This window comes from Erythrolamprus reginae, chromosome 2 (genome assembly GCF_031021105.1).
Source record: "Erythrolamprus reginae isolate rEryReg1 chromosome 2, rEryReg1.hap1, whole genome shotgun sequence".
Taxonomy (NCBI): Eukaryota; Metazoa; Chordata; class Lepidosauria; order Squamata; family Dipsadidae; genus Erythrolamprus; species Erythrolamprus reginae.
In genome coordinates this window covers 180,143,023-180,165,896 of record NC_091951.1, presented here as the reverse complement: position 1 = coordinate 180,165,896, position 22,874 = coordinate 180,143,023, and the positions used below count along the sequence as shown (strand labels likewise).

General features: G+C 43.0%; 1 protein-coding gene across 4 annotated transcripts in view; it reads right to left on the bottom strand.

Moving 5' to 3' along the window:
• Positions 1-566: 566 nt before the first annotated feature.
• Positions 567-22,874, bottom strand: part of PAN2 (poly(A) specific ribonuclease subunit PAN2) — a 53,801-nt gene continuing 31,493 nt past the window's right edge. For 3 of the 4 annotated variants that reach the window (XM_070740648.1, XM_070740647.1, XM_070740649.1), the window contains exons 18-26: positions 18,587-18,724; positions 18,303-18,362; positions 17,177-17,267; positions 9,679-9,836; positions 9,445-9,588; positions 7,471-7,650; positions 6,038-6,131; positions 3,360-3,557; positions 567-1,169 (exon numbers count right to left, since the gene is read on the bottom strand). In XM_070740648.1, the coding sequence (XP_070596749.1) occupies positions 1,135-1,169; positions 3,360-3,557; positions 6,038-6,131; positions 7,471-7,650; positions 9,445-9,588; positions 9,679-9,836; positions 17,177-17,267; positions 18,303-18,362; positions 18,587-18,724 (1,098 nt within the window). In that variant the 3' untranslated portion in view covers positions 567-1,134. The remainder of the gene's footprint in view (positions 1,170-3,359; positions 3,558-6,037; positions 6,132-7,470; positions 7,651-9,444; positions 9,589-9,678; positions 9,837-17,176; positions 17,268-18,302; positions 18,363-18,586; positions 18,725-22,874) is intronic. The other variant, XR_011558111.1, reaches the window with a different exon arrangement.

Sequence of the window (22,874 nt, the reverse complement as noted above, 5' to 3'; positions counted from 1 at the left end):
GATGAAATGTTTGGTTGTCTTCTAATCTAGAATATATTTTTCCTGAGGGTGGATAGTTTTTCTAGGCTGCCGAAAGCTTATTTGGTGTTTACTCACTTCTATTTTTATACCATTTATTTTATATTTATTTATTGGACTGATATGCCGCCCCTCTCTGTGGATTCGGGGCGGCTTACAACATTTCAATAAAAAATACAATATATACAACACTTCTAAATCTAATTAATAGAAATTATTAATTTAAAAATTTATTCCTGACATAAATAAGAAACGTTCTTTTGCTCTGGCTTTACGGTTGTCAATCATGCTGTTACAGATTCGCATAAACTTCATTCTTCTAAAGTTTTGGTTGCATAAAAGTGGTTGATCAATCTTGATGTAAGATAAATGAGTCATACAATCTGACCTTTCTCAGGTGACTTGTCTACCTGCAGGTCCAATTCCACTGAATTGAAACCAGGATATACTTAACGAGAGAGATGATGATGAAACAATATGGGACGACTGTGAATTAACAGGGGAAAAAGCAACAAAAGGCTGGATTGCAAAATAACATTAGACGCACCAACATTTTAATAGTGTCTTTATGTAATCTTGATCACAATTTACATTACAGAACAGATTAAAAAGCCATGAAACTTTCATGACAGTAAGAGTCCAGCTCTGGATTTTTTTTAGGAGCAACTCCCAGATAGAGGAGAGCACTGGTGCCTCCTGAAAGGTCTAACTAACAACATTGACACCTGTAAAAAGGATCTTGAAACACTTCATCAGCTGCTTCTCACCATCTTTGTATCAGGAACAACCTATCCCTAAGCACCTAATAGATGATGCACCATGTATCTACTCTGTGAATGCATGCAGTCTCTGAAAGGAAGTGTGACCCTCTGTGGCCTGTACTACTCTCTTGGCCACGGTTGTTTAAAATGTGACTGGAGATCCAGGAGACTTATTAGAAAACCCAAAAGAAATCCTCTAAACCCTGAACTTCCTGTGGACTATGCACTAATTAGAGTGCCTTCCTGTCTTATACACCCACACTCTCTTTCAGAGTCCATTGAGATCCATATTCACGGGAGCAGGCTTGGACTGGTCCTCTTCTCAAGGGACATTGGAAATGGCAGGGTTACGTGATCAGAGAGACAACACACTGGAGAACACTGCAGCACCTGCCAAAGAAAAGACAGCACAGTCCTGTGAATTATGCAGAACCCACGAGCCTTACAGTGAGGATTTAAAGTCACATCCCAAGGCCAGAAATCAGAATATGGGCAAAAGAAAACCAAGCCCAAAGCCAACAGTCTCAACTTAAGATACAGATGTTTGATGTCCCTCGGCATATGGAGGACAGGTTTCATACTCCCCAAAGCAGGCAGGATTGGTTTCTTTTGGAAGAAGGGGAAGGGAGGAGTTTACAGGTGACCCTCCAAAGGAGAGAAGCAACTATTTATTTTATTTTTATTTATTTATTTATTTATTTTGTCCAATACACAAAGAGGGTTTAGTGGGTATATATCTATATACACATAGTAAAATACATGATGAAGGTTATAGAGGAGATACTCATAGTAAAATATATCTAAGAAATAATAGAAAAGAAGATATAGTAATAGAACATATAAATGAAAGAATAGAAGAAGAGATATAGGAATAGAAGAAAGGTATAGGAGATAACTATGTTATCTTTGCTCCTTCAAACCTCCCAAATTGGAAAGGAAGCAGGCAACATGCAGCCTACAGGACATATTTTTACACCCTTAAAAATTAAGGGCTTTGTGTCTGCATAAACTTAGCCCAAGAAGCCTTTCAGGGAAACAGTACACATTTTTGTCTTTGTTGAAAGCAAACTCTCTGTTAAGACTTTAATTTCAAGCATTTTTTAAGCAAATTCTGCTCTGCAGGTGAAATTAGAAGGGCTTGGAGGCTTGGTCTTTCTATCTGAAGGCTTAAACGTGATCACTATCCATATATGTAAGTATTCTGTGTGAAAGTACACACTTTTATAGGTTCAAAGGCAGGTACGAAGGCATATATTTGCAGGAATCACACTTGAAACACAGCTAATAGAGGTATGTCAAAAGGCACTCTCCTGCAGGTGGTGACAAGCATTTGTAAATCTTGTGGAATCTTTATACAGGACCACTGAAATGAATCACTGAATTAGGAGGATCCTTGCAGCTCATGTATCCCAGGTCCATGTTTAGGACAGCAATCTGCTAACAAAACCAGAATACCTCCAGGACCGCCTTCTGCTGCATGAATCCCAGCGACCAGTTAGGTCCCACAGAGTTGGCCTTCTCCGAATCCCGTCGACTAAACAATGCCGTTTGGCGGGACACAGGGGAAGAGCCTTCTCTGTGACAGCCCCGGCCCTCTGGAACCAGCTCCCCCCAGATATCAAGAGTTGCCTCCACCCTCCTTGCCTTTCGTAAGCTCCTTAAAACCCACCTCTGTCGTCAGGCATGGGGGAATTGAGATATTCCCTTCCCCATGGCTTATAAAAAAATTATGCATGGTATGTCTGTATGTATGATTGGTCTCTTAAATTGGGGTTTCTTTTTAAAATTAACTTAAATATTAGATTTGTTTATATTGTTTTACTACTGTTGTTAGCCGCCCCGAGTCTGCGGAGAGGAGCGGCATACAAATTTGATTAATAAATAAGAAAAATAAATAAATAAGAAAACGGAATCATTTCACTATCGAGATCTAGACCATCCCCATTGATTAACAGCTCCCTTCATGAGGTATTTCCTCCTAATATTCAGCCTAGATCTAATTTCTTTTCATTTTAGTTTGTTGGTTCTCATTTCCAACCTCGATTTCAGCAAAGAAAAAGGATTTATACTCTTTTGCTCATTACAGCATTTAGCTGCCCATACATCTGCTTGCAAAATCTCTTCGCTTTGTTAAAAAAAGATGGCCGCTCTTTCCATTCTTCTATATGGGACTTGATTTCCGGGTCACTTTATTTCATTCCATTTCAACTGTATTTGTAACAGTTATTATGTGTGGTAACTCTGTGTGGCTTATATTTTATTATTTATTACATTTTACTCTGGTAGCCTTTCACTGCAGTTTCTCTACGAAGTATCATCTTCCATAATCTGGACATGTTTCCATTAAGTCCAGGCCACGATTGGCCTGGCTTTTTAAGGGGCCGTATCCCATTGCTTGCTCACATCCAGCCAACCCTTTCTCCCAAAACACTTTGGGCAAGCCTCATCTACCCCTGTCCTTTATCAAGGAGTCTGATTATCTTTTCTTCTCCCAAGATACAGAATCCCCCATTTATCCCAGTCAAATATCAGATTGTCACAGAACGCTAGCACTCCACAGGCCAAGCAACAGAAACTTACTCTTGGGGCTGCTCTGGCCATCAGGTTCAGGGACCTTCCAATCCATTTTTCTCCCTTTTTCATAGAGGGCTTTCAGAACCTTCCGGAACTCCTCAGGTTCCAAACCTCCAGTGCTCAGGCCCATGTATTTCCGGTACAGCTGAAGTGCCGTTCGTGCATCTTCAATGCTGTCATGAGTCTCTCCTTGAATTTTCAGGTCTAAGAAAAAGGGGGAAAAAAAAAGAGAGAGAGAGAGAAATCCAACACACAGCATATGGAACAACACATCATGGGGAAGAGCCTTCTCTGTGGCGGCCCCGGCCCTCTGGAACCAACTCCCCCCAGAGATTAGAACTGCCCCCACCCTCCTTGCCTTTCGTAAGCTACTTAAAACCCACCTCTGCCGCCAGGCATGGGGGAATTGAGATCCTCTTTCCCCCTAGGCCTTTACAATTCTATGCATGGTATGTATGTATGTATGTTTGACTACAAAGAACGCAGCACACACAAACACTGTACAAACTTTCCTTTACTAATTAAGGACTACTAATGAGCTTTCTTAGTAGACCTCAACCACAAATACAGTTTGAAGCAATATTTTCTGAACACTGGCTGTTAATTCAATTTCATTAACAGCCAGCACGAGTCCACGAAATAATAACTCAATTCTGAGTAAAGTGTCTTGTGGAAAAAATTAATCTTGTGGTTGGCAAAATGCCCAGAAGCAATTTGCAGGGAAAATGCCAAGAAGAGAACAAGAGCTGATCAGAAATTTCTGGAGTCAAGACACGAAGGAACGTGAACAATGTTGTTTCCTGCAAATTGGCTCCTTTGCCATCATCCCTTAAATAGGAGAGTGGCCAATTAGTCCCAAGCCTTACTCCCGAGGAGACCTCCTCCTGAGGAATCATTCCTGCCTTTTGGCAGCTCTGCGTGCCCATGCATTGAGAATAGGCTCCTCCTCCTTTTCCTCATCACTGATTGGAGCTTCTGGAGGTTCTGAAGGCCCTGGCTGAATCTCCGCCTCTGGCACTGAATCCTCTCCAGCCTCCTCACTGTCCGGCCCGGTGCCAGCTGAACAGACTGCTGGCACATCACCACATCATCCTCTTCACTGTCAGAATCAGCTACCAGCTGCACAGGCTGTTGTGGCGGAACACAACAACTAGGTACACTGGACCAGGAAATCAACTCCACAGGAAGACATAAAACTACTTTTATTGCATTTGGGCTTTAATCACAAAACGGCAAGTCTGCTTGTGTGGCACCTCATCCTCCTCCGTTTTAAAATGAGGACCCGGATTGTGGGGGCCACTGTTCCCCATAAGAAAGCGCTCTCGCAGCCCCCTCGCTGACAGAGAGAGAGGGGGGGAGAGAGAAAGTAAGTGAGAAAGAGAGAGAAAGAGAAAGAGAAAGGGGGGAGAGAGAATTAGCAAGAGAGAGAAGAGAAAGCAAGCAAGAGAAATAGAAAAAGTGAGAGAGAAAGAAAGCAATAGAGAGAAAGAAAACAAGAGAGAAAGAGAGAGAGAGCGAGCAAGAGAGGGAGAGAGAGAAAGCGAGGGAGAGAGAAAGTGAGAAAAAGAAAGAGAGAGCAAGAGGGGGAGAGAGAAATGACTCTTGATTTAAAGCATATGGTAAAAAGCACCCAAATGATAACAGAGAAAAAAAAACCCAGCCTTGTGTGTGTGTGTGTGTGTGTGTGAACTCTTGAACCATTTCCAATAGCTCACCTGTTATTGGAAATGGTTCAAGAGATCACACACACACACAGACACACACAAGGGGGGAGGAGACAGGGATGGAAAAAGAGGAGAAGATAGTAATAATAATAATAGATTTTGGTTTTGTTTTATTAATTTCTTTTAATTAAAAAAAGGGAATTTTTGTCTTATTTATTTATTTATTTATTTATTTATTTATTTATTTATTTATTTATTTATTTATACTTCTATGCCGCCCAGTCCCAAAGGGACTGCCGCTCAGACACTATACCTTTCCGCCCACACCACAAAAAAATTAGAGGGAACATTGGTGGGGGCAATAGGCTGGCTCTGTTAAAAAGTGCTATTGCTAACATGTTGTAACCCGCCCTGAGTCTAAGGAGAAGGGCGGCATAAAAATTGAATGAATGAATGAATGAATAAATAAAGTTCTGTGAATTAGGGAGGTCTCTGCCTGAGCAGTTTCCAAGCTATTATCTCCTTGTTCTGCACTTAAAAGTTTCAGATGCTTCTGTGTAGATATCAGTTCCTGCACGTTTTCATCAGTATCCTCTTCCTGAGAACTGTACCTGAGGAATTCTTTAGCAACTATATTACTCTTTCATGCAGGATGGCTTGGCTGACTGGAAGAGGGGCGCAGCTTAACACTGCCCACAGGATTATTGTACTGACCAGAGGTGGGTTTCAGCTGGTTCTGACCAGTTCTGGAGAACCGGTAGCAGAAAGTTTAAGTATTTCGGAGAATTAACAGTGGAAATTTTGAATAGTTCAGAGAACCGGTAAATACCACCTCTGACTAGTCTTGCCTCCATCCATTCTCTAGTCCCAGCTGATCGGGAGGAAATAGGGATTTTGCAGTAACTTCCCCCTGGAGCGGGGAGGGAATGGAGATTTTACAACATCCTTCCCCTGCCAAACCACCAAGCCATGCCCACAGAACCAGTAGTAAAACTTTTGAATCCCACCACTGGTACTGACCCAAAAAATACCAGGCAAGGAAACGAAGGGAGATCATTCTTTTCCTGGGCATGTGGAACAAATACACTGTGTCGATGACTTGATCCCGGGGAACCTGTAAGAGGCAGGTATAGCCCTATTAGCACACAACCACATAATCATTTCTCAAAGAGATCTCAGTCTACAAGACCTTCTAACCTTAGATCAAAACCAGACTTGCCCTAAGGCCCACTTCCTCCAATGGAGATAAGAAAGCAAGACAAACAACTAAATCTGGTAGTTAATATAACTGAAAGCAAATTAGCTGAATGCCTTTGATGTATTTAATAATTTTTGCTTTCCATATTAAAAGAATCTGATAGCAATTTCTGGGTGGCTCAGGAGCTGACCTGGGCAGAAGCTTCCTCAGTGACTTCAACAGCGGCAGAGCTTCTAATGTAGTTGAAAAGATCTTAAAAATTCAAGAAGATATTCGGAGCTACCTCTGCCTTGAAAATAGCTCATGATGAATTCTACAGGACAGTCAAACATTAGCAGTTCACGGCGTGCTTTATGACTTTTTGTATTAGAATGTCATAAAATGCTTTATGATATTTTTTTTTGTCATAAAATGTTTTATAAAATTTGCCAGATTTCAATTCCACAGTCATCATGGCTAGATTTTGGACACATGGGTGGACTTTGGACGCATTCTCTAAATTAGGCCATGTGGTGTACCTTGGTTTTATCCTGTGATGTACTGTTTTGCCTAGTTAAAAGTTGCAGACACGAAAAGTTGTTAGCAGTGTACCAGTAAGATCCTAGCCTTGCTCCTTTTCTTATGTGTGCTGTCTTCTCTCTCACACATACATTCCTTTGCAACCCTTTCACATGTGAGGTCTAAACTGATCATCCTATCTGGCGAATGCCCAAGCACTGGGGGACCTGAGAAGCCAAAGTCACTTGAGTCATTTCTTACTCTACTACAGGAACTGCTGTAAAAACTTTCCTCCACCCACCCTGGAAGTGCAGAGAACACCATTTATTTCCAGTGGATCTTGGCCCGAATTGTGCAATTTCCAACTTACCGTTCTTGTTATTGTTTCATCGCTTTTTAAATTGGCTGCCAATGATGAATTGTGTGGTTGCTTTTATTGTTCAACTGTTTGTTGGCTGTCCAGGGTTGCCATGGTGGGGTGGGTGGCCGTGTAAATTAAACAAATAATTCCAGATACAAGATACAATAAGGGACTATGTGGGATTGTCTACAGAATTACAGCACTGGAAAAACAATTTGAGTCAGGGAATCTAATTTAAGGTATTAAGTCATTCGTACATATTACTCCTGTTCAGTTACATCTCCATTACTATACCTTCTTTATACATGCTCTATTCTCACTCACTATAAGAGTTTAACCTGTAAAAGAGAGACAGAGAGAGAGAGATCTATCAAGATTTTATAAGGAGACAGTCACCATGATATTGATAACCCGGAAGTCTTTTTGCAATCCATGGCCCACAAACTTGACTCCAACATCTATAAGGAAGCGTAGCTTTAAATAGGTGGATTTGAGGGTTGTGAGATGCTTGGATGAAATTTTGGCATCCAGGTCGCCTGGCTTTATTCCTGAGTACTGAGTAAGATAATCCACCACCTACAAGAACAAAGAAAATGGAATCATTATGTATTGAAGGGTCTTCTTTGTCCCTTCTCATCTTTGGGTGGGTCTACTCCCCAATCAAAAACATGTGTCATTACCTGATAGGAAAAAGGCAGAGAAATTACTATTAATGTGCTAGAAAACAAATAATTAAAAAACCCAAAGCAAAACGGAAAGAACAAGCTTCAGCTCAACCGTAGCAAGACTAAGTGACTTTGGGTGTTTGGGGCTCCTGGTTCTTGAGACTCTATTCCTATTATACAGCCTTAAAGCCACTTAGAAACATAGAAACATAGAAGATTGACGGCAGAAAAAGACCTCATGATCCATCTAGTCTTCCCTTATACTATTTCCTGTGTTTTATCTTAGGATGGATCTATGTTTATCCCAGGCATGTTTAAATTCAGTCACTGTGGATTTACCAACCATGTCTGCTGGAAGTTTGTTCTTTAGGTAAATCTCTACTACTCTTTAGGTAAAATAATATTTTCTCACGTTGCTTCTGATCTTTCCCCCAACTAACCTCAGATTGTGCCCTCTTGTTCTTGTGTTCACTTTCCTATTAAAACACTTCCTTCCTGGACCTTATTGAACCCTTTAACCTATTTAAATGTTTTGATCATGTCCCCCCTTGCCGTTCTGTCCTCCAGACTATACAGATTGACTTTCCACTTTTTGTTTTAGGTGGGGTTGCACTATCCCCAAAAAAACCTGTGTGCAATCTGGGGATGGTCTTTACGGCGCCTGTGAAGTGTGAAGTCACAGCCATCCCACTAAGGGCCTTTGCACAGCTATGTGTTGTGTGTCTGGTTCTGGACCAGGAAGCTCTGCTTGGGGTCTCTTATATCTTGGTCACACACTCTGTGAGCTGCACTGGTTGCCAGTCTGCTTCCAGGTGCAATTCAAGATGCTGGCGATGACCTATAAAGCTCTTCATGGCAGAGAACCAGGTTATTTGAGGTATTGTCTCTCTACAGTCAGGTCCTGTTGTGATTCAGCCTGAGGCTCCTCAGGGACCGGCTGGATCTCTGCCGGATCCATGCCCAGAGGAGGAGGACAGTGAACAGGAGGGGGAGGACCAGGCAGACGGGGGAGAGGAACGTCAGGAAGAGGAGGAGGGAGAGCAGCCTGAGACCCCCGGGGAGGGGGGGGCTCTCCCCAGCTAGTAGCCTGGATTCATTGGATGAAGACGCACAGGCTATAATAGACATGAGGCAGCGACGTGCAGCTCAAAGACAGGGCCAATTAGAAAGGTATTTCCATCCCTGAATTGGCAACAGCTGGGTTTGGGTGTGGTTCTCCTCAGCAGGGTTGAAAAGGCAGGCCCGCCCTTACAGTCTTGTGGAGAGTTATGAACTAGGAGTCCTGTGACCTTGCTTCAATTCTCGGTGTCTCTGATCTTGGCTTGTGGCCTAGAAGTCTGGAAGACTTGGGGGAGGCGTGGGTTTTATTATCTACAGCGTTGTTTTTGCCAGCAAGAATCCTGTTTTATTGCCTGGCCATGCAACCTCTGTGAAGCTTCATAGTGTTCCTGTCTGTAAGAACAGTTTTTGTTACCTGTGTTTGCTTTGAAGTATATAAACTGCCTTTGCTTTTTACCAGTGTGTCTGGATACTCTTTTTGGTTGGGGTTGGCGTCTGGGGGGACCCAGACAGAACAGGTCCCATCAAGTCTTTTTCTGCCCTGGCTCCTTCTTTGTGGAAGATCATTCCTCCAGAGCTCAGATTGGTCTTGGACACTTTTTGCACAGTCTTAAAAACATGGGGATATGTTTTGAAGCTGCATTACCTGTTCTTGGGTAGAGATGTAATCATCAATGAAAGGAACTCCCTCGTTGGGACCCTGCCCCCGGACACACGTGATCCTGGCCACTGACATCTGGCTGGGTTTGATGGTGGATTTGGTCCCGTCACTGCGAAGCTCAGCTTCCTCCTATTGCAGATGATGAAAGAGTGAATAGATACTGCCTGTAATCAAAAGGATCCAGAAATCTCGCCTCTTCTCCTAATGCGTGATGCCTACCTCATTGAGGGTCACAAACTCAGCATCCAGTCCCACCAAGTCTCCAACCTGTGGCATCTCGCTCAGCATGAGGGGGATGAAAGTGGCGTGACATTTGCGCTGTTTGCGAGCAAGGGAAGCCTCGGCAAGCAACACGCTGGCTTCGATCGGGTTCTTGACTTGAAAAAGAAAATGAAATTTCATCACGGTTGACTCACTCTGAGATTACACTTGGTTTACAGAAAAAACCAAACAGAAAGGGAAATCCCGTCTCGGTCAGGGGATGCCCCAGAGAAAACCTCAAGAGCATAACGTCTTCCTTCGTACAAGTGATACTATTTTCTAAGAATAGCCGGATCACTCAAACCTAATGGGCCTAAAACTCTTCAAAGAAAACCTCTGGTGTCATGGGTCTGACTTCTCTAGAAGAATTGAACAACAGAGTTTAAAACAAGGATTTTATTTTAGGAAGACGGATCCACAACAGGGGTGACTCAATCCTGAAGCTGATCCCACCCGTTGACACCGTTCTGGAAACATGCCAAATAGATTTCTGATGGCATGCAGTTTCAGGAATCCACAATATCCCTTCACAGTCAATTCAATTCAAAATACAGTGTTCCCTTGATTTTTGCAGGGGATGCGTTCCGAGAAAGCCCGCAAAAGTTGAATTTCCACGAAGTAGAGATTCGGAAGTAAATGCACTATTTTTGGCTATGGACAGTATCACAAGCCTTCCCTTAACACTTTAAACCCCTAAAGTGCAATTTCTCATTCCCTTAGCAACCATTTAGATTATTACTCACCATGTTTATTGATTAAAGTTTATTAAAAAAATATTTATTAAAGGAAAGTTTGGCAATGATATATGACATCATCAGGCGGGGAAAACGTGGTATATGGAAAAAATCCGTGAAGTATTTTTTAATTAATATTTTTGAAAAACCGTGGTATAGACTTTTCGCGAAGTTTGAACCCGCGAAAATCGAGGGAACACTGTACATTAAAATTTAGATGGAGAACACCACTGCAGCTGCTTCTTGAAAAGTGGCCACCTGCCTTGACGTAAATACCTGGACATGCTGGTTTGTGTGGACAAACAGCTGCATAGCTGCTTCAACATTCACCTAAAACAGTGATTTTCAACCTTTTTTGAGCCGCGGCACATTTTTTACATTTACAAAACCATGGGGCACATTGAGTGGGAATGGGGGGGCCGCTAAAAAAAGTTTGGACAAAAAAATTCTCTCTCTCTCTCTTCCTCCCTTTCGCTCTATTTCTCTCTCTCTCCCTCCCTCTTTCTCTCTCTCTTTTCTCTCTCCTTCCCTCTTTCTTTCTCTCTTCCTTCCTTCCTCTTTTTTGCTCTTTCTCTCTCCCTCCCTACCTCCCTCTATGTCTTTCTCTCTCCCACCTTCCCTCCCTCTCTTTCTCTTTCTTTCTTTCTTTCTTTCTTTCTCTTTCTCTCTTTTTCTCTTTCTTTCTCTCTCTCTCGTTTTTTCTTTTTCCCTCTCTTGCTTTCTCTCTCTCTCTTGCTTTATTTCTCTCTCTCTTTCTTTCTGTTTTCTTTCTTTCTCTCTCTCTCTCTCTTTCTTTCGCTTTCTTTCTCTCTCTGAGCTTCGCGGCACACCTGACCATGGCACACTAGTTGAAAAACACTGACCTAAAACACCCTCCAACAATATCTCTTTCACAGCACACAACAAATGTGTGTGTTTGGCTAGCAATGTTTTTAATCCTTGACGCGACCTCTGTAGTCTCATGACGATCGCTCAGTTTGCTTCACTTCCTCTTGAGATTGCTGCACTTCCTTGCAAAATGTTATTTACTTTGTTGTCTCAATCTTTGTGGTGGCAGCTTATGACCCCCTCTCAAAAATTCCATCCTCACACTCACCGACTGTGAAGGAGGGCAAGGCTATTTCTCCTCCGGGCTGTACAATGGTTATTTATTATATGATGCTTCTCACTGGAATTTCCATTTGGCCGTAAAGGCAATTAAGGAAAAGATCAAGGAGTGGGTGCCCAGGGATTGTAAGGAAGGCTGAAAGTGAGGAAATTGGGGTTGTTCAACATGAGAACACAGATGACACTCCATGCAGTATAGAAACTCCCCCCCCCCAGTCCTAGGAAGGTTTCATGTGCATGTGCTGAATATGTACAAAATAGGTCCCTTAAAAAACAACCAAGTGGATATAAGCAGGATGAACTGCCTGAAGTCTATATACCACTTGTTAAATGGGCAGAGCTATCTTTGTGGGGAAGCAGGAAGGAAAGCTTTATCTGCCTTCTTTGATAAGGAGATTTCACCGGGCAATGTAAGGCAGGCAGGACCCTCTGCAATTCCCATTGGCAGTCTATGTGCCGAGTCTAAGCCCTATAGCTCGATTAATTAATTAATTTATTTATTTTGTCCAATACACAATGAGGGTTTTAGTGAGTATATATCTATATACACAGTAAAATACATGATGAAGGTTATAGAGTAGATACTCATAGTAAAATATATCTAAGAAATAATAGAAAAGAAGGTATAGTAATAGAACATATCAATGAAAGAACAGAAGAAGAGATATAGGAATAGAAGAAAGGAATAGGAGATATAGGAGAGCAATAGGACAGGGGACGGAAGGCACTCTAGTGCACTTGTACACGCCCCTTACTGACCTCTTAGGAATCTGGATAGGTCAACCGTAGATAATCTAAGGGTAAAGTGTTGGGGGTTTGGGGATGACACTATGGAGTCCGGTAATGAGTTCCACGCTTCGACAACTCGGTTACTGAAGTCATATTTTTTACAGTCAAGTTTGGAGCAGTTAATATTAAGTTTAAATCTGTTGTGTGCTCTTGTGTTGTTGTGGTTGAAGCTGAAGTAGTCGCCGACAGGCAGGATGTTGCAGCATATGATCTTGTGGGCAATACTTAGATCTTGTTTAAGGCGTCTTAGTTCTAAGCTTTCTAGGCCCAGGATTGAAAGTCTAGTCTCGTAGGGTATTCTATTTCGAGTGGAGGAGTGAAGGGCTCTTCTGGTGAAGAATCTTTGAACATTTTCAAGAGTGTTGATGTCTGAGATGCGATATGGGTTCCAAACAGATGAGCTGTATTCGAGGATTAACCTGAATATAACTGCTGTCTTGTCAAACTAAGCATCATATAAAGCAAATTATCCATTTGGAGCATTATTGTTATTTTTTGTCGTATGGGGAGCAATTTTTTTCTGGCAGGAGAACGAGAGGGCCCAGAGAAACAAGCTTAAATTAAATCATAGTTATGCTTTTGCTTATTTCTAGACGAACAAAGCTTTTTTCCTACACCTAATTGATATTTAAAATGCGTGTTTTTTTAAAAATAAATTATTTGGCCAGTCAAGCTTACAGGGATCTATGAACTGGGCTTGTGGTGGAATGACATACAATTGAATCACACTCTATTCCTATTATACAGCCTTTAAAGCCACTGAGAAACATAGAAACATAGAAGATTGACGGCAGAAAAAGACCTCATGATCCATCTAGTCTACCCTTATACTATTTCCTGTATTTTATCTTACAATGGATATATGTTTATCCCAGGCATGTTTAAATTCAGTTACTCTGGATTTACCAACCACGTCTGCTGGAAGTTTGTTCCAAGCATCTACAACTCTTCCAGTAAAATAATATTTTCTCACGTTGCTTCTGATCTTTCCCCCAACTAACCTCAGATTGTGTCCCCTTATTCTTGTGTTCACTTTCCTATTAAAAACACTTCCCTCCCGAACCTTATCTAACCCTTTAACCTATTTAAATGTTTCGATCATGTCCCCCCTTTTCCTTCTGTCCTCCAGACTATACAGATTGAGTTCATTAAGTCTTTCATGATACGTTTTATGCTTAAGACCTTCCACCATTCTTGTCGCCCGTCTTTGTACCCGTTCAATTTTATCAATATCTTTTTGTAGGTGGGGTCTCCAGGACCGAACACAGTATTCTAAATGTGGTCTCACTAGGTATACAGCGGGATCACAATCTCCCTCTTCCTGCTTGTTATACCTCTAGTGAGGTCAATTAACTTGGTCAATAACATCTCCCTCTAGATGTACCTGTATAGTAAGGGGGCTAGCTGCTAGAGTTCCTGAACAAATATTTCAGTACAGGCTGTTGTCAACTAGTCCTCGGAGAGGGGCGGTATACAAATCCAATCAATCAATTAACTAACTAACTAACTAACTAACTAACTAACTAACTAACTAACTAACTAACTAACTAACCTAACTAACGACTGTTGTTTAGTGATTGTTCAAATTTACGCCAAACCTCCCCGGAACCTGACTAGTTTCAAAGTTACAAAGGACCCAGCATCAGACAACTGAATTTTGCGGTCTCAGCAACTGGCCCGTATTTATGATTGTTTGTGGCATCCCACAGTCACGTGACTGCATTTGATGACATTTCTGCTGGCTTTTACTTCTGGTTTTCAACAAAACTGACCTATAGTGAACAACTGGTTTGCTTTAGAGCCATTGCAAAAAGCAAACAAACATTGCCTTGGTCATGTAAGTGGCCTCGACCATCTCAATTTAGGACCACAATGGGCAGTTCTGTTATAGTCATAGGTCAATGTCATTACAATAAGTTATAGTAAGTCAATCATCTAGTATTTGTTTAGGAATTCCTGCAGTCATCCTTCTTATATAGAGTAGTACCTCGTGATACGAACCCCTCGTTATACGAACTTTTTGAGATACGAACCTGGGGTTCGGAATTTTTTTGCCTCTTCTTACAAACTTTTTTCGCCTTACAAACCCACCTCTGCGAACGCCGAACCCGGAAGTTCGGCAAAAGTTCAGGTTCGGCGTTCGGGAGGCCGCTGAGAAGCGCTGCCGCCCGGCTGTCACCTTTGCAAAAGAGCCGTGCAGCTGTCAGCCGGTCAGGAGGCTCAAATGGAGGTGGGGAATCCCAATAGGGAATTCAAGGGGTGGAGCTTTGATGTCACGGAGACGTTCTTCCTGGCTGGCCGAAACGTGGACTCCAGGAAGGACATCTTCGTGATGTCAAAGCTCCGCCCCTGGAATTCCCTATTGGGATCCCCCACCTCCGTTTGAACCTCCCGACCGGCCAACAGCTGCACGGCTCTTCTGCAAAGGTGATAGCCGGGCGGCGGCACTTCTCGGCGGCCTCCCAAACCCGAACCCGAACTTTTGCCGAACTTCTGGGTTAGGCATTCGGGAGAATGCCAAGAATCCCCCCGGCTGTTTCAGGAGGTGACAGACGGGCGGTGCCGCTTCTTGGCGGCCTCCCGAACTCAAATTTTTGCCGAACTTCCGGGTTCAGGAGAATGCTGAGAAGCGCCCGGCTGTTTCAAAAGGTGACAGCTGGCCGCCGCCGCCCAACGGAGTGCCGTTTTTGCGATTTTGTTTTTTTGCTTGCACGCATTAATCGGTTTTACATTTTTTCCTATAGGAAACATTGTTTCGTCTTACGAACTTTTCGCCTTACGAACCTCCTCCTGGAATCAATTAAGTTCATAAGACGAGGTATCACTGTATATACATATATACTGTATATACCAGTGTTTCCCAACCTTTTTTGAGCCGCGGCACATTATTCATATTTTCAAAATTCTGGGGAACACTGAGGGGGGGGGGGCGCGGGGGGGGGCTAAAGAAAAGTTTGGACAAAAAAAAATCTCTTCCTCCATTTCACTCTATTTCTCCCTCCCTCTTTCTCTCCCTTCCTTCCCTTCTTTCTCTCTCCATCCCTCTTTCTTTCTTTCTTTCTTTCTTTCTTTCTTTCTTTCTTTCTTCCTCTCTTTTTTGCTCTCTTTCTCTCTCCTTCCTTCCCTGCCTCTATGTCTTTCCCTCTCCCTCCTTCCCCCCTCTCTTTCTCTCGCTCTCTTGCTTTCTTTCTCTCTCATTCTCTCTCCCCTCCTTTTTCTCTCTCTTTCTCTCTTGTTCACCACGCTGGCAACAGAGAGAAAAAGAAAGTGAGAGAGCCGGAGAGAGTGGAGGGAGAGAGCCGGCGGCTGTTGTCTTCGCCTCCGCCAGCCAGCTCTGCAGCTAAGAGACAGCAGCGATCAGCCCCCTCGCCCTCCCAGACGTCCCCAGCGCCCAGCCACGCGCCGCCTCCCGTTAGCCCGGCTGACTTTTCCCTGCTGCCGTTTTCTCTTCATGGCGCAAAGCCACAGTCCCGGACTCCCGGATCGCTTGCTTCTCCAGCCAGCAAGCCGGCTGCCGGAAAAGCATCGCACTTTTTCAATGCGCGGCGCTTTCCTGGGCAGATGGCTTTGCTGACCGGAGAAGCGAGCGATCCGGGAGTCCGGGACTGTGTGGCTTTGCGCCATGAAGAGAAAATGGCTCGGGCAGCAGGGAAAAGTTGGCCATTTTCTCTTCATGGCGCAAAGCCACACAGTCCCGGACTCCCAGATTGCTCGCCCCAAGGCAGGAAGCGGCGGCGGAGGAGAGGGGGCAGATCGTGCCCCAAGACAGGAGGCGGCGGCGGAGGAGGAGAGGGGGCAGCTTACGGGGAACAGTGCTCGCAGCTGTCCCCCGGCTACTGCCAGATGCCGCTGTTTCCAGCGCTTTCCTGCTGGGCCCCAAAGAAGGAAGGTGGGAAAAAGGAGGCGCAAATAATGAAGCTCTCCTTTTTCCCGCCTTCCTTCTTTGGGGCCCAGCAGGAGAGCGCCGGAAACAGCTGCATCGGGTAGTAGCTGGGGGACAGCTGCAAGTGGGAGCTCCAGGTCCGAGGCACCGGCGGTCCGGCACCGGCAGTGCCCCGCCCAGCTGGAGCTTCCCTAGGCTTCGCGGCACATCTGGCTGTGTCTCGCGGCACACTAGTGTGCCGCGGCACACCGGTTGGGAAATGCTGGTATATACATATACAGTATATGCAGTAAAGAGCAGTGATGGGGAACCTTTTTTGGCTCAGGTGCCAAAAGGGTACATGTACGTGCGATAGCATTGCGTGCGTGCCCATAATGCAATGCCCTCCCCTTGCACATGCGCACAACCCCCACACGCTGTCCCACCTGTGCATGCACACAGGTCTCACTGAAGCCTTTGGACTTCTGGTAGGCCCGTTGGGCCATTTTTGGCCATCCCCAGGCTTCAAGGAAAGCCTCCTGAACCCTGGAGATGGCAAAAAAACTGGCCAATGAACCACCTGGAAGTTGGGTTCCAAACTTCCAGTTGGCTCATTGGGCCATTTTTCACTGTCCTCAGGGTTCAGGAGGCTTTCCTGAAGCCTGGGGACAGCGAAAACGGCCAAAAAGAAGCTGAAAATCAGTTGGCCAGTGCGCACATGTGCTCTGGAGCTGACATAGGGCAACACCTTGTGTGCCTTCATACATGGCTTGGTGTGCCATTTGTGGCATGTGTGCCATGGGTTCGCCATCACTGTTACAGAAGGACGTTGTAACTCCTGCCCTAATATTACTGGATTCCTGGGTTATAAGAAATTAAAGGTTATCATCACGACTGTCAGGTTTTAAGAAATAGCAACTCCTAATTTCTTGCTACTTTTGTAAGTACGTGCACACACACTCACTGTGTAAATTGTACTTGGAGTGGAGGTTCCTCCGCACATAATAAAGGATCGCAGGCACTTTCCAGGTCATGTCAAATTGTACGGCCTCACACTGCAAATCCAAAGGCAGACAGAAAAAATCAGACAGGCTGTAGTAGGAGAACAGACAGATCAGAAATAAGTTCTGGAAGCTGTTCTGGAGCTGTTTTTCATTAAAATGGAAAGGGGTGTGTGGAGAGAAAAAGTCCAAAATAGGAAATGTTGACTTGGAAAAGACTGATTGTTGCAAGTATGGTTTTATAATACACGTGATTTTAGTGATGTTTTTAATTGTTTCTTTTTTACTTATATTGTATTTATACCTGTTGTTAGCCGGTTAGAGTCCGTTTGGACTGAGCGGCATATAAATGAAATGAAATGAAATGAATTAAATAAATGAATGAATGAATGAATGAATAAATAAATAAATAAATTGTGCCTGTCTGTACTGACTAAATAAACTTATTTAGATCTGAATGCAGAATGTCAAGGAAGTTTCAGCATGGATACAAGTTGTGACTTGGATGAATCAATACCCACATTTATTTATCCATGGAAAGAGTTCAGGGCAACCCTGCTAGGTTGTAATTTCTAAGATCCTAAAGACAAGGTCTCAAATTTCTCAGTGGGGGCACAGCACAGCATTGGTGCATATTTCCTGGCATTAAAGCATGTACTGTACATTACTGAAATATGCCTTATAAACACATTCTGTAGTAACATTACATGTCTCCAGATAAAATAAGCTGCTCTAGGTCCACTTGACTATAAAAGACATTTCATGTACCATCTTTAATGCACAACTTAATATTGTTTGAAGGAAACAAAAGGTAATATAGGATATGATGCCTCACCTAGGCCATTGAATAAAACAGATTTGCAGCGGCGTTAAAACAAATATCAATTCTCATTAACACAGAAATACATCTTGAAACACTCCAATCTATGGAAGGCTACTTTTCAAATCTATTCCGTTCGGATTTCCATTTTATGTCAAAACCCTATATAAAATCCACACTTTCTACTTTCAAAAAAGCATGGAAAGTAGATACACTAAACATTCATTTATATTTCTGTTGTATGTAAGAAGGCAATATAATATCCTTACCTTATCCACCGGTTCAATGAGAAAGTCATTAAAAAGATACCACTGCTGGTGTGTGACACCCTTAAAAAAAAGAAACCCATACGTTAAGTACAAAAATGTTGAATCGGTGAATATCTTGCAATCAGATGTATTGCAATCATACCTTACAATCAGGTGCCATTTTTTTTGTTATGGGTACATCTAACAGCACCCCTCCCCCGTCTTCCATTAAATAGGAATTGACAGTTGCAGAGCAAATAGAAAAATGAAGGCGCTCTCTGCTTTTTTTTAATTAAAAGGCTCACCTCCTTTCTTTGATGGTAGGTCTCTCCAACTTTGATATGCCCCACAAGGCTGCCCCCAGTCCGGGAATCTAGAATATGGACAACTGTTGCCATGAGGTCATAAATGTATGTAGAGTCTTGATCCTCCAACATGCCCACCTGCAACAAGAAAGACCGTTCCAGAAATGAGCTAGTTTTCTCTGTGGCTCTAACGCAGTTCTCGATGGGTGTGTGTCACTACATTCTCCCCAAACAAAGAGGAAAAGCACACTATTTTTAGTATTCCTGAAGCCAGACTCCTGGATAGCGCAACTCCAATATACTGTAGTTGCCTTTCCAGAACTATTGATTGATTGATTGATTGACTGATTTGATTTGATTTGATATGATTTCTATGCCGCCCCTCTCCGAGGACTCGGGGTGGCTCACAACATGTAAATATGCAATACACAATATCTTAATCCAATTAACTAATTAAAAATCTAAAATATATCCTATGTCAGTGTAGCAGAACAAAGTTTGGAGCCTAACTTTTTTTCTTATTTGTTCATTTAACCTTTGTCGTGTTCTCTCCTGTTGACATAAAATGATTTATCCTGATGAACATATGTGCACATGTTCAGGGAGAAAAATCTCAAGAGGGGAGGCACACACTTGTGAGATTTTCATGGTTTTTTTGCTTCCGGGCATGTGCGGAAGCAAAATCTCGCCAAAAATCACTGAAATCTCATGTGGCCCTTGCAAGATTTTCACGGGTATTTTGCTTCTGGGCATGCGCAGAAGCAAAATCTCACTCTGATGCACCCACCCACCTGTCACCCAGAGTTGCCTGTGCGTCACCACTTTTCCTACCGGAACACCCATCCCCTCCCCCCACAAATGTAGGAGCCCAATACTGAACAGCGCTGAAAAAAAGTGACTTATGACCATTTTTTCACCATTGCAGCATCCCCATAGACACACAATCCAAATTTAGACCCTTGGCAATTGATTCATATTTATGAATGGTTGCAGTGTCCCCAGGGGTTGTGGGATCCCCTTTCGCCACCTTCTGACAAGCAAAGCCAATGGGGAAGCCAGATTAACAACGATGTTCCTAATTTTAACAACTGCGATGATTCACTTAACAACTGTGGCAAGAAAGGTTGTAAAATGGGACAAACCCATTTAATAACACTTAGCGACATAAACCCTGGGCTCAATTATGGTTGTACAGTGTTCCCTTGACTTTTGCGCATCCGACATTCGCAAACAGTCTATACCATGGTTTTTCAAAAAATATTAATTAAAAAATACTTTGTGGGTTTTTTTTCTACACCATGGTTTTTCCCGCCCTTGATGTCATAATTATTGTTAATAAATAATTATGTTAATAATTATCAGGATCATTAAGTATCTTCTTCAATGGTGAGTACCAGTCATAATGGTGAGTAATAATCTAAAGGTTGTTAAGGGAATGGGACATTGTAATTTAGGGGTTTAAAGTGTTAGGGGATGTCCTGCGATACTGTTCATAGCCAAAAATAGTGTAATTACTTCCGCATCTCTACTTCGTGGAAATTTGACTTTCGCGGGCGGTATTGGAATGCATCCCCTGCGAAAGTCAAGGGAACACTGTAAGTCAAGTGGGACGTTTCCAAACAGAGGCTCCAATTAATTCTGGAGCCGGGAGATAAAGTCTCAAAGAAATACAAAGACAATTTGGTAATTTGGAGTTCACGCAGGCTGCACATCGTCATGACCTTCCTTCCCCCACTTCTCATTGGCGATGTCATAAAATCACATCCTCCAATTAATCAAGTTGACGGGTTGTGACCCCCACAGCCCTCCTTCTGACTCCGTTAGCTTAGGACACAATCTGTAAAAGAAACATTTGTGGAATGCATTTACAGTTAGGGCAGTTAGCCTTCTCCCAGCAACTTGAAATCTTTGCAAGTTGACATTGAGGACTACCTGTACATAAAAAAAGTTTGGTGGCTAGTGGTTTCTGCGGCTTCATGTTTTCATTTGCCTGGACTTATCCAGCCTTCCATCTATCACCAGTGCTACTGCTGTAATATAATAGCTCAACCATTAGCAGGCAGGCCAGCTTAATTGTCCCTGCAATCACTTTTATTTCTGATACCTCTTGCTGAGGATCAGGCCAAAGTACGGTAACTGTCTACATTATTCCACTATTCTCAATCTTCAAATAATTTTGTAGTGAATGTATAACTATTGTCTTTAATTTATGCTAGGAGAGTATAGAGAGGTAGGTACAGTCTTATCTGCATTTTCCTGGGAATAAGTCCCATTGCAGTGAATGAGAGCCACTTCTCAGCATACAAATCTGGCTTGGATTGTATAGTATGACAGGAAGAGATTGGATGAAAATAGCTCTAGCACCAATCATAGTTCCCTCTAAGCTGAGCAGTGAGCAATCGCTCACTTAAAAATCATCATCAACTCAGAGTTTTCCAAACCTGCCCAGAAGCCGAGAGGGAAAGAGTGAGAGGGAAGGAGAGAGAGAGGAAGAGAGAGAAACAGATAGAAAAAAGAGAGGAAGGAAAAGAGAAAGAAAAAGAATGGGAGTAAGGAAGAGAGAAAGAAAATCAAAATCTAGTTTGAAACTAGCTCAACTATTTAAGTGGCATTTTGATATTGATAGAGTTGCCCTATTATGAGCTCACTGTTATAGACACACAGTACAGTATTTTATTTTGAAATTCTCTCAGGCAAAACAGGGTGGGTTTTTTATTTGTTTGTTTGCTTGCTTGCTTGTTTATTTCTTTATTTATTATTTCTGTGCCGCCCAGTCCCGAAGGGACTGCCGCTCAGACACTATACTTTTCCGCCCACCCCCCAAAAAATTAGAGGGAACACTAGCACCAATTAGCCTGGTGCATCAGTTGTGGCCCTATTTGGACGGGGAGTCATTGCTCACTGTCGCCTTATCACCCCGAGGTTCGATTACTGCAACGCTCTCTACATAGGGCTACCTTTGAAAAGTGTTCGGAAACTTCAGATCGTGCAGAACGCGGCCGCGAGAGCCATCGTGGGGCTTCCTAGATTCGCCCACGTTTCTACAACACTCCGTGGCCTGCACTGGCTGCCGATCAATTTCCGGTCACAATTCAAAGTGTTGGTTATGACCTTTAAAGCCCTACATGGCATTGGACCAGAGTATCTCCGGAGATGCCTGCTACTGCACGAATCCCAGCGGCTGATAAGGTCCCACAGAGTTGCCCTTCTCCGGGTCCCGTCGACAAAACAATGTCGTTTGGTGGGCCCCAGGGGAAGAGCCTTCTCTGTGGCGGCCCCAACCCTCTGGAATCAACTCCCCCCGGAGGTCAGAATTGCTCCCACCCTCGTCTTTCGTAAATTACTCAAGACCCACCTATATCGCCAGGCATGGGGGAACTGAGACTCCTCACTAGGCTTTTATATTTTATGATTGGTATGTATGTGTTGTTCGGTTTTAAATGAGGCGTTTTATATGGGTTTCTTTTTAATATTAGATTTGTTCTTTGACATTGTTTTTACTATTGTTGTGAGCCGCCCCGAGTCTTTGGAGAGGGGCGGCATACAAATCTAATAAATAATAATAATAATAATAATAATAATAATAATAATAATAATATACCACTTCACAGTGCTTTTACAGCCCTCCCTAAGCGATTTACAGAGTCAGTCTATTGCACCCAACTATCTGCGTTCTCATTATATAGACCTCGGAAAAATGGGAGGTTGCTTGGCAATCAGCAGAATTAGCCTGCAGTACGGCATTCTAACCATTGCACCATGATGGCTCGTTAGGATTTACTGGCAATTTTTATGAGGATTTACAACAGATTGGTAAACGTAACCCAGATGGATTGCTTATTACAATTAATGATATTTCTCCATAAAACTGGGTTGTTTTAGGAAGATAGTTTCAAGGAAAAATCAAATACGAATGATTGTGTATAAGTTCTCAAGCTGAAACTGAATTCCTACATGCAAAAGTATCCTATCTTTAATTTCGTATCTTTGAAAGTTCATTGAGCCACTGTTTTCCATCTTGCTCTGGGATAATGGAAGAAAGGATGCACCAATCCTGAAGTCTGCCTATCCCCACCTTAATAAAGAGATTGCTAGGCAGGCCTAGATAACAGAATAATAGAGTTGGAAGGGATTTTAGAGGTCTTCTAGTTCAACCTCCTGCTCAAGCAGGACTTCTATACCATTTCTGACAAATGGTTGTCCAATCTCTTCTAAAAAAAACCCCTCCAGTGTTGGAGCACCCACAACTTCTGGGAGGCAAGTCATTTTCATGATTAATTATTCTAAT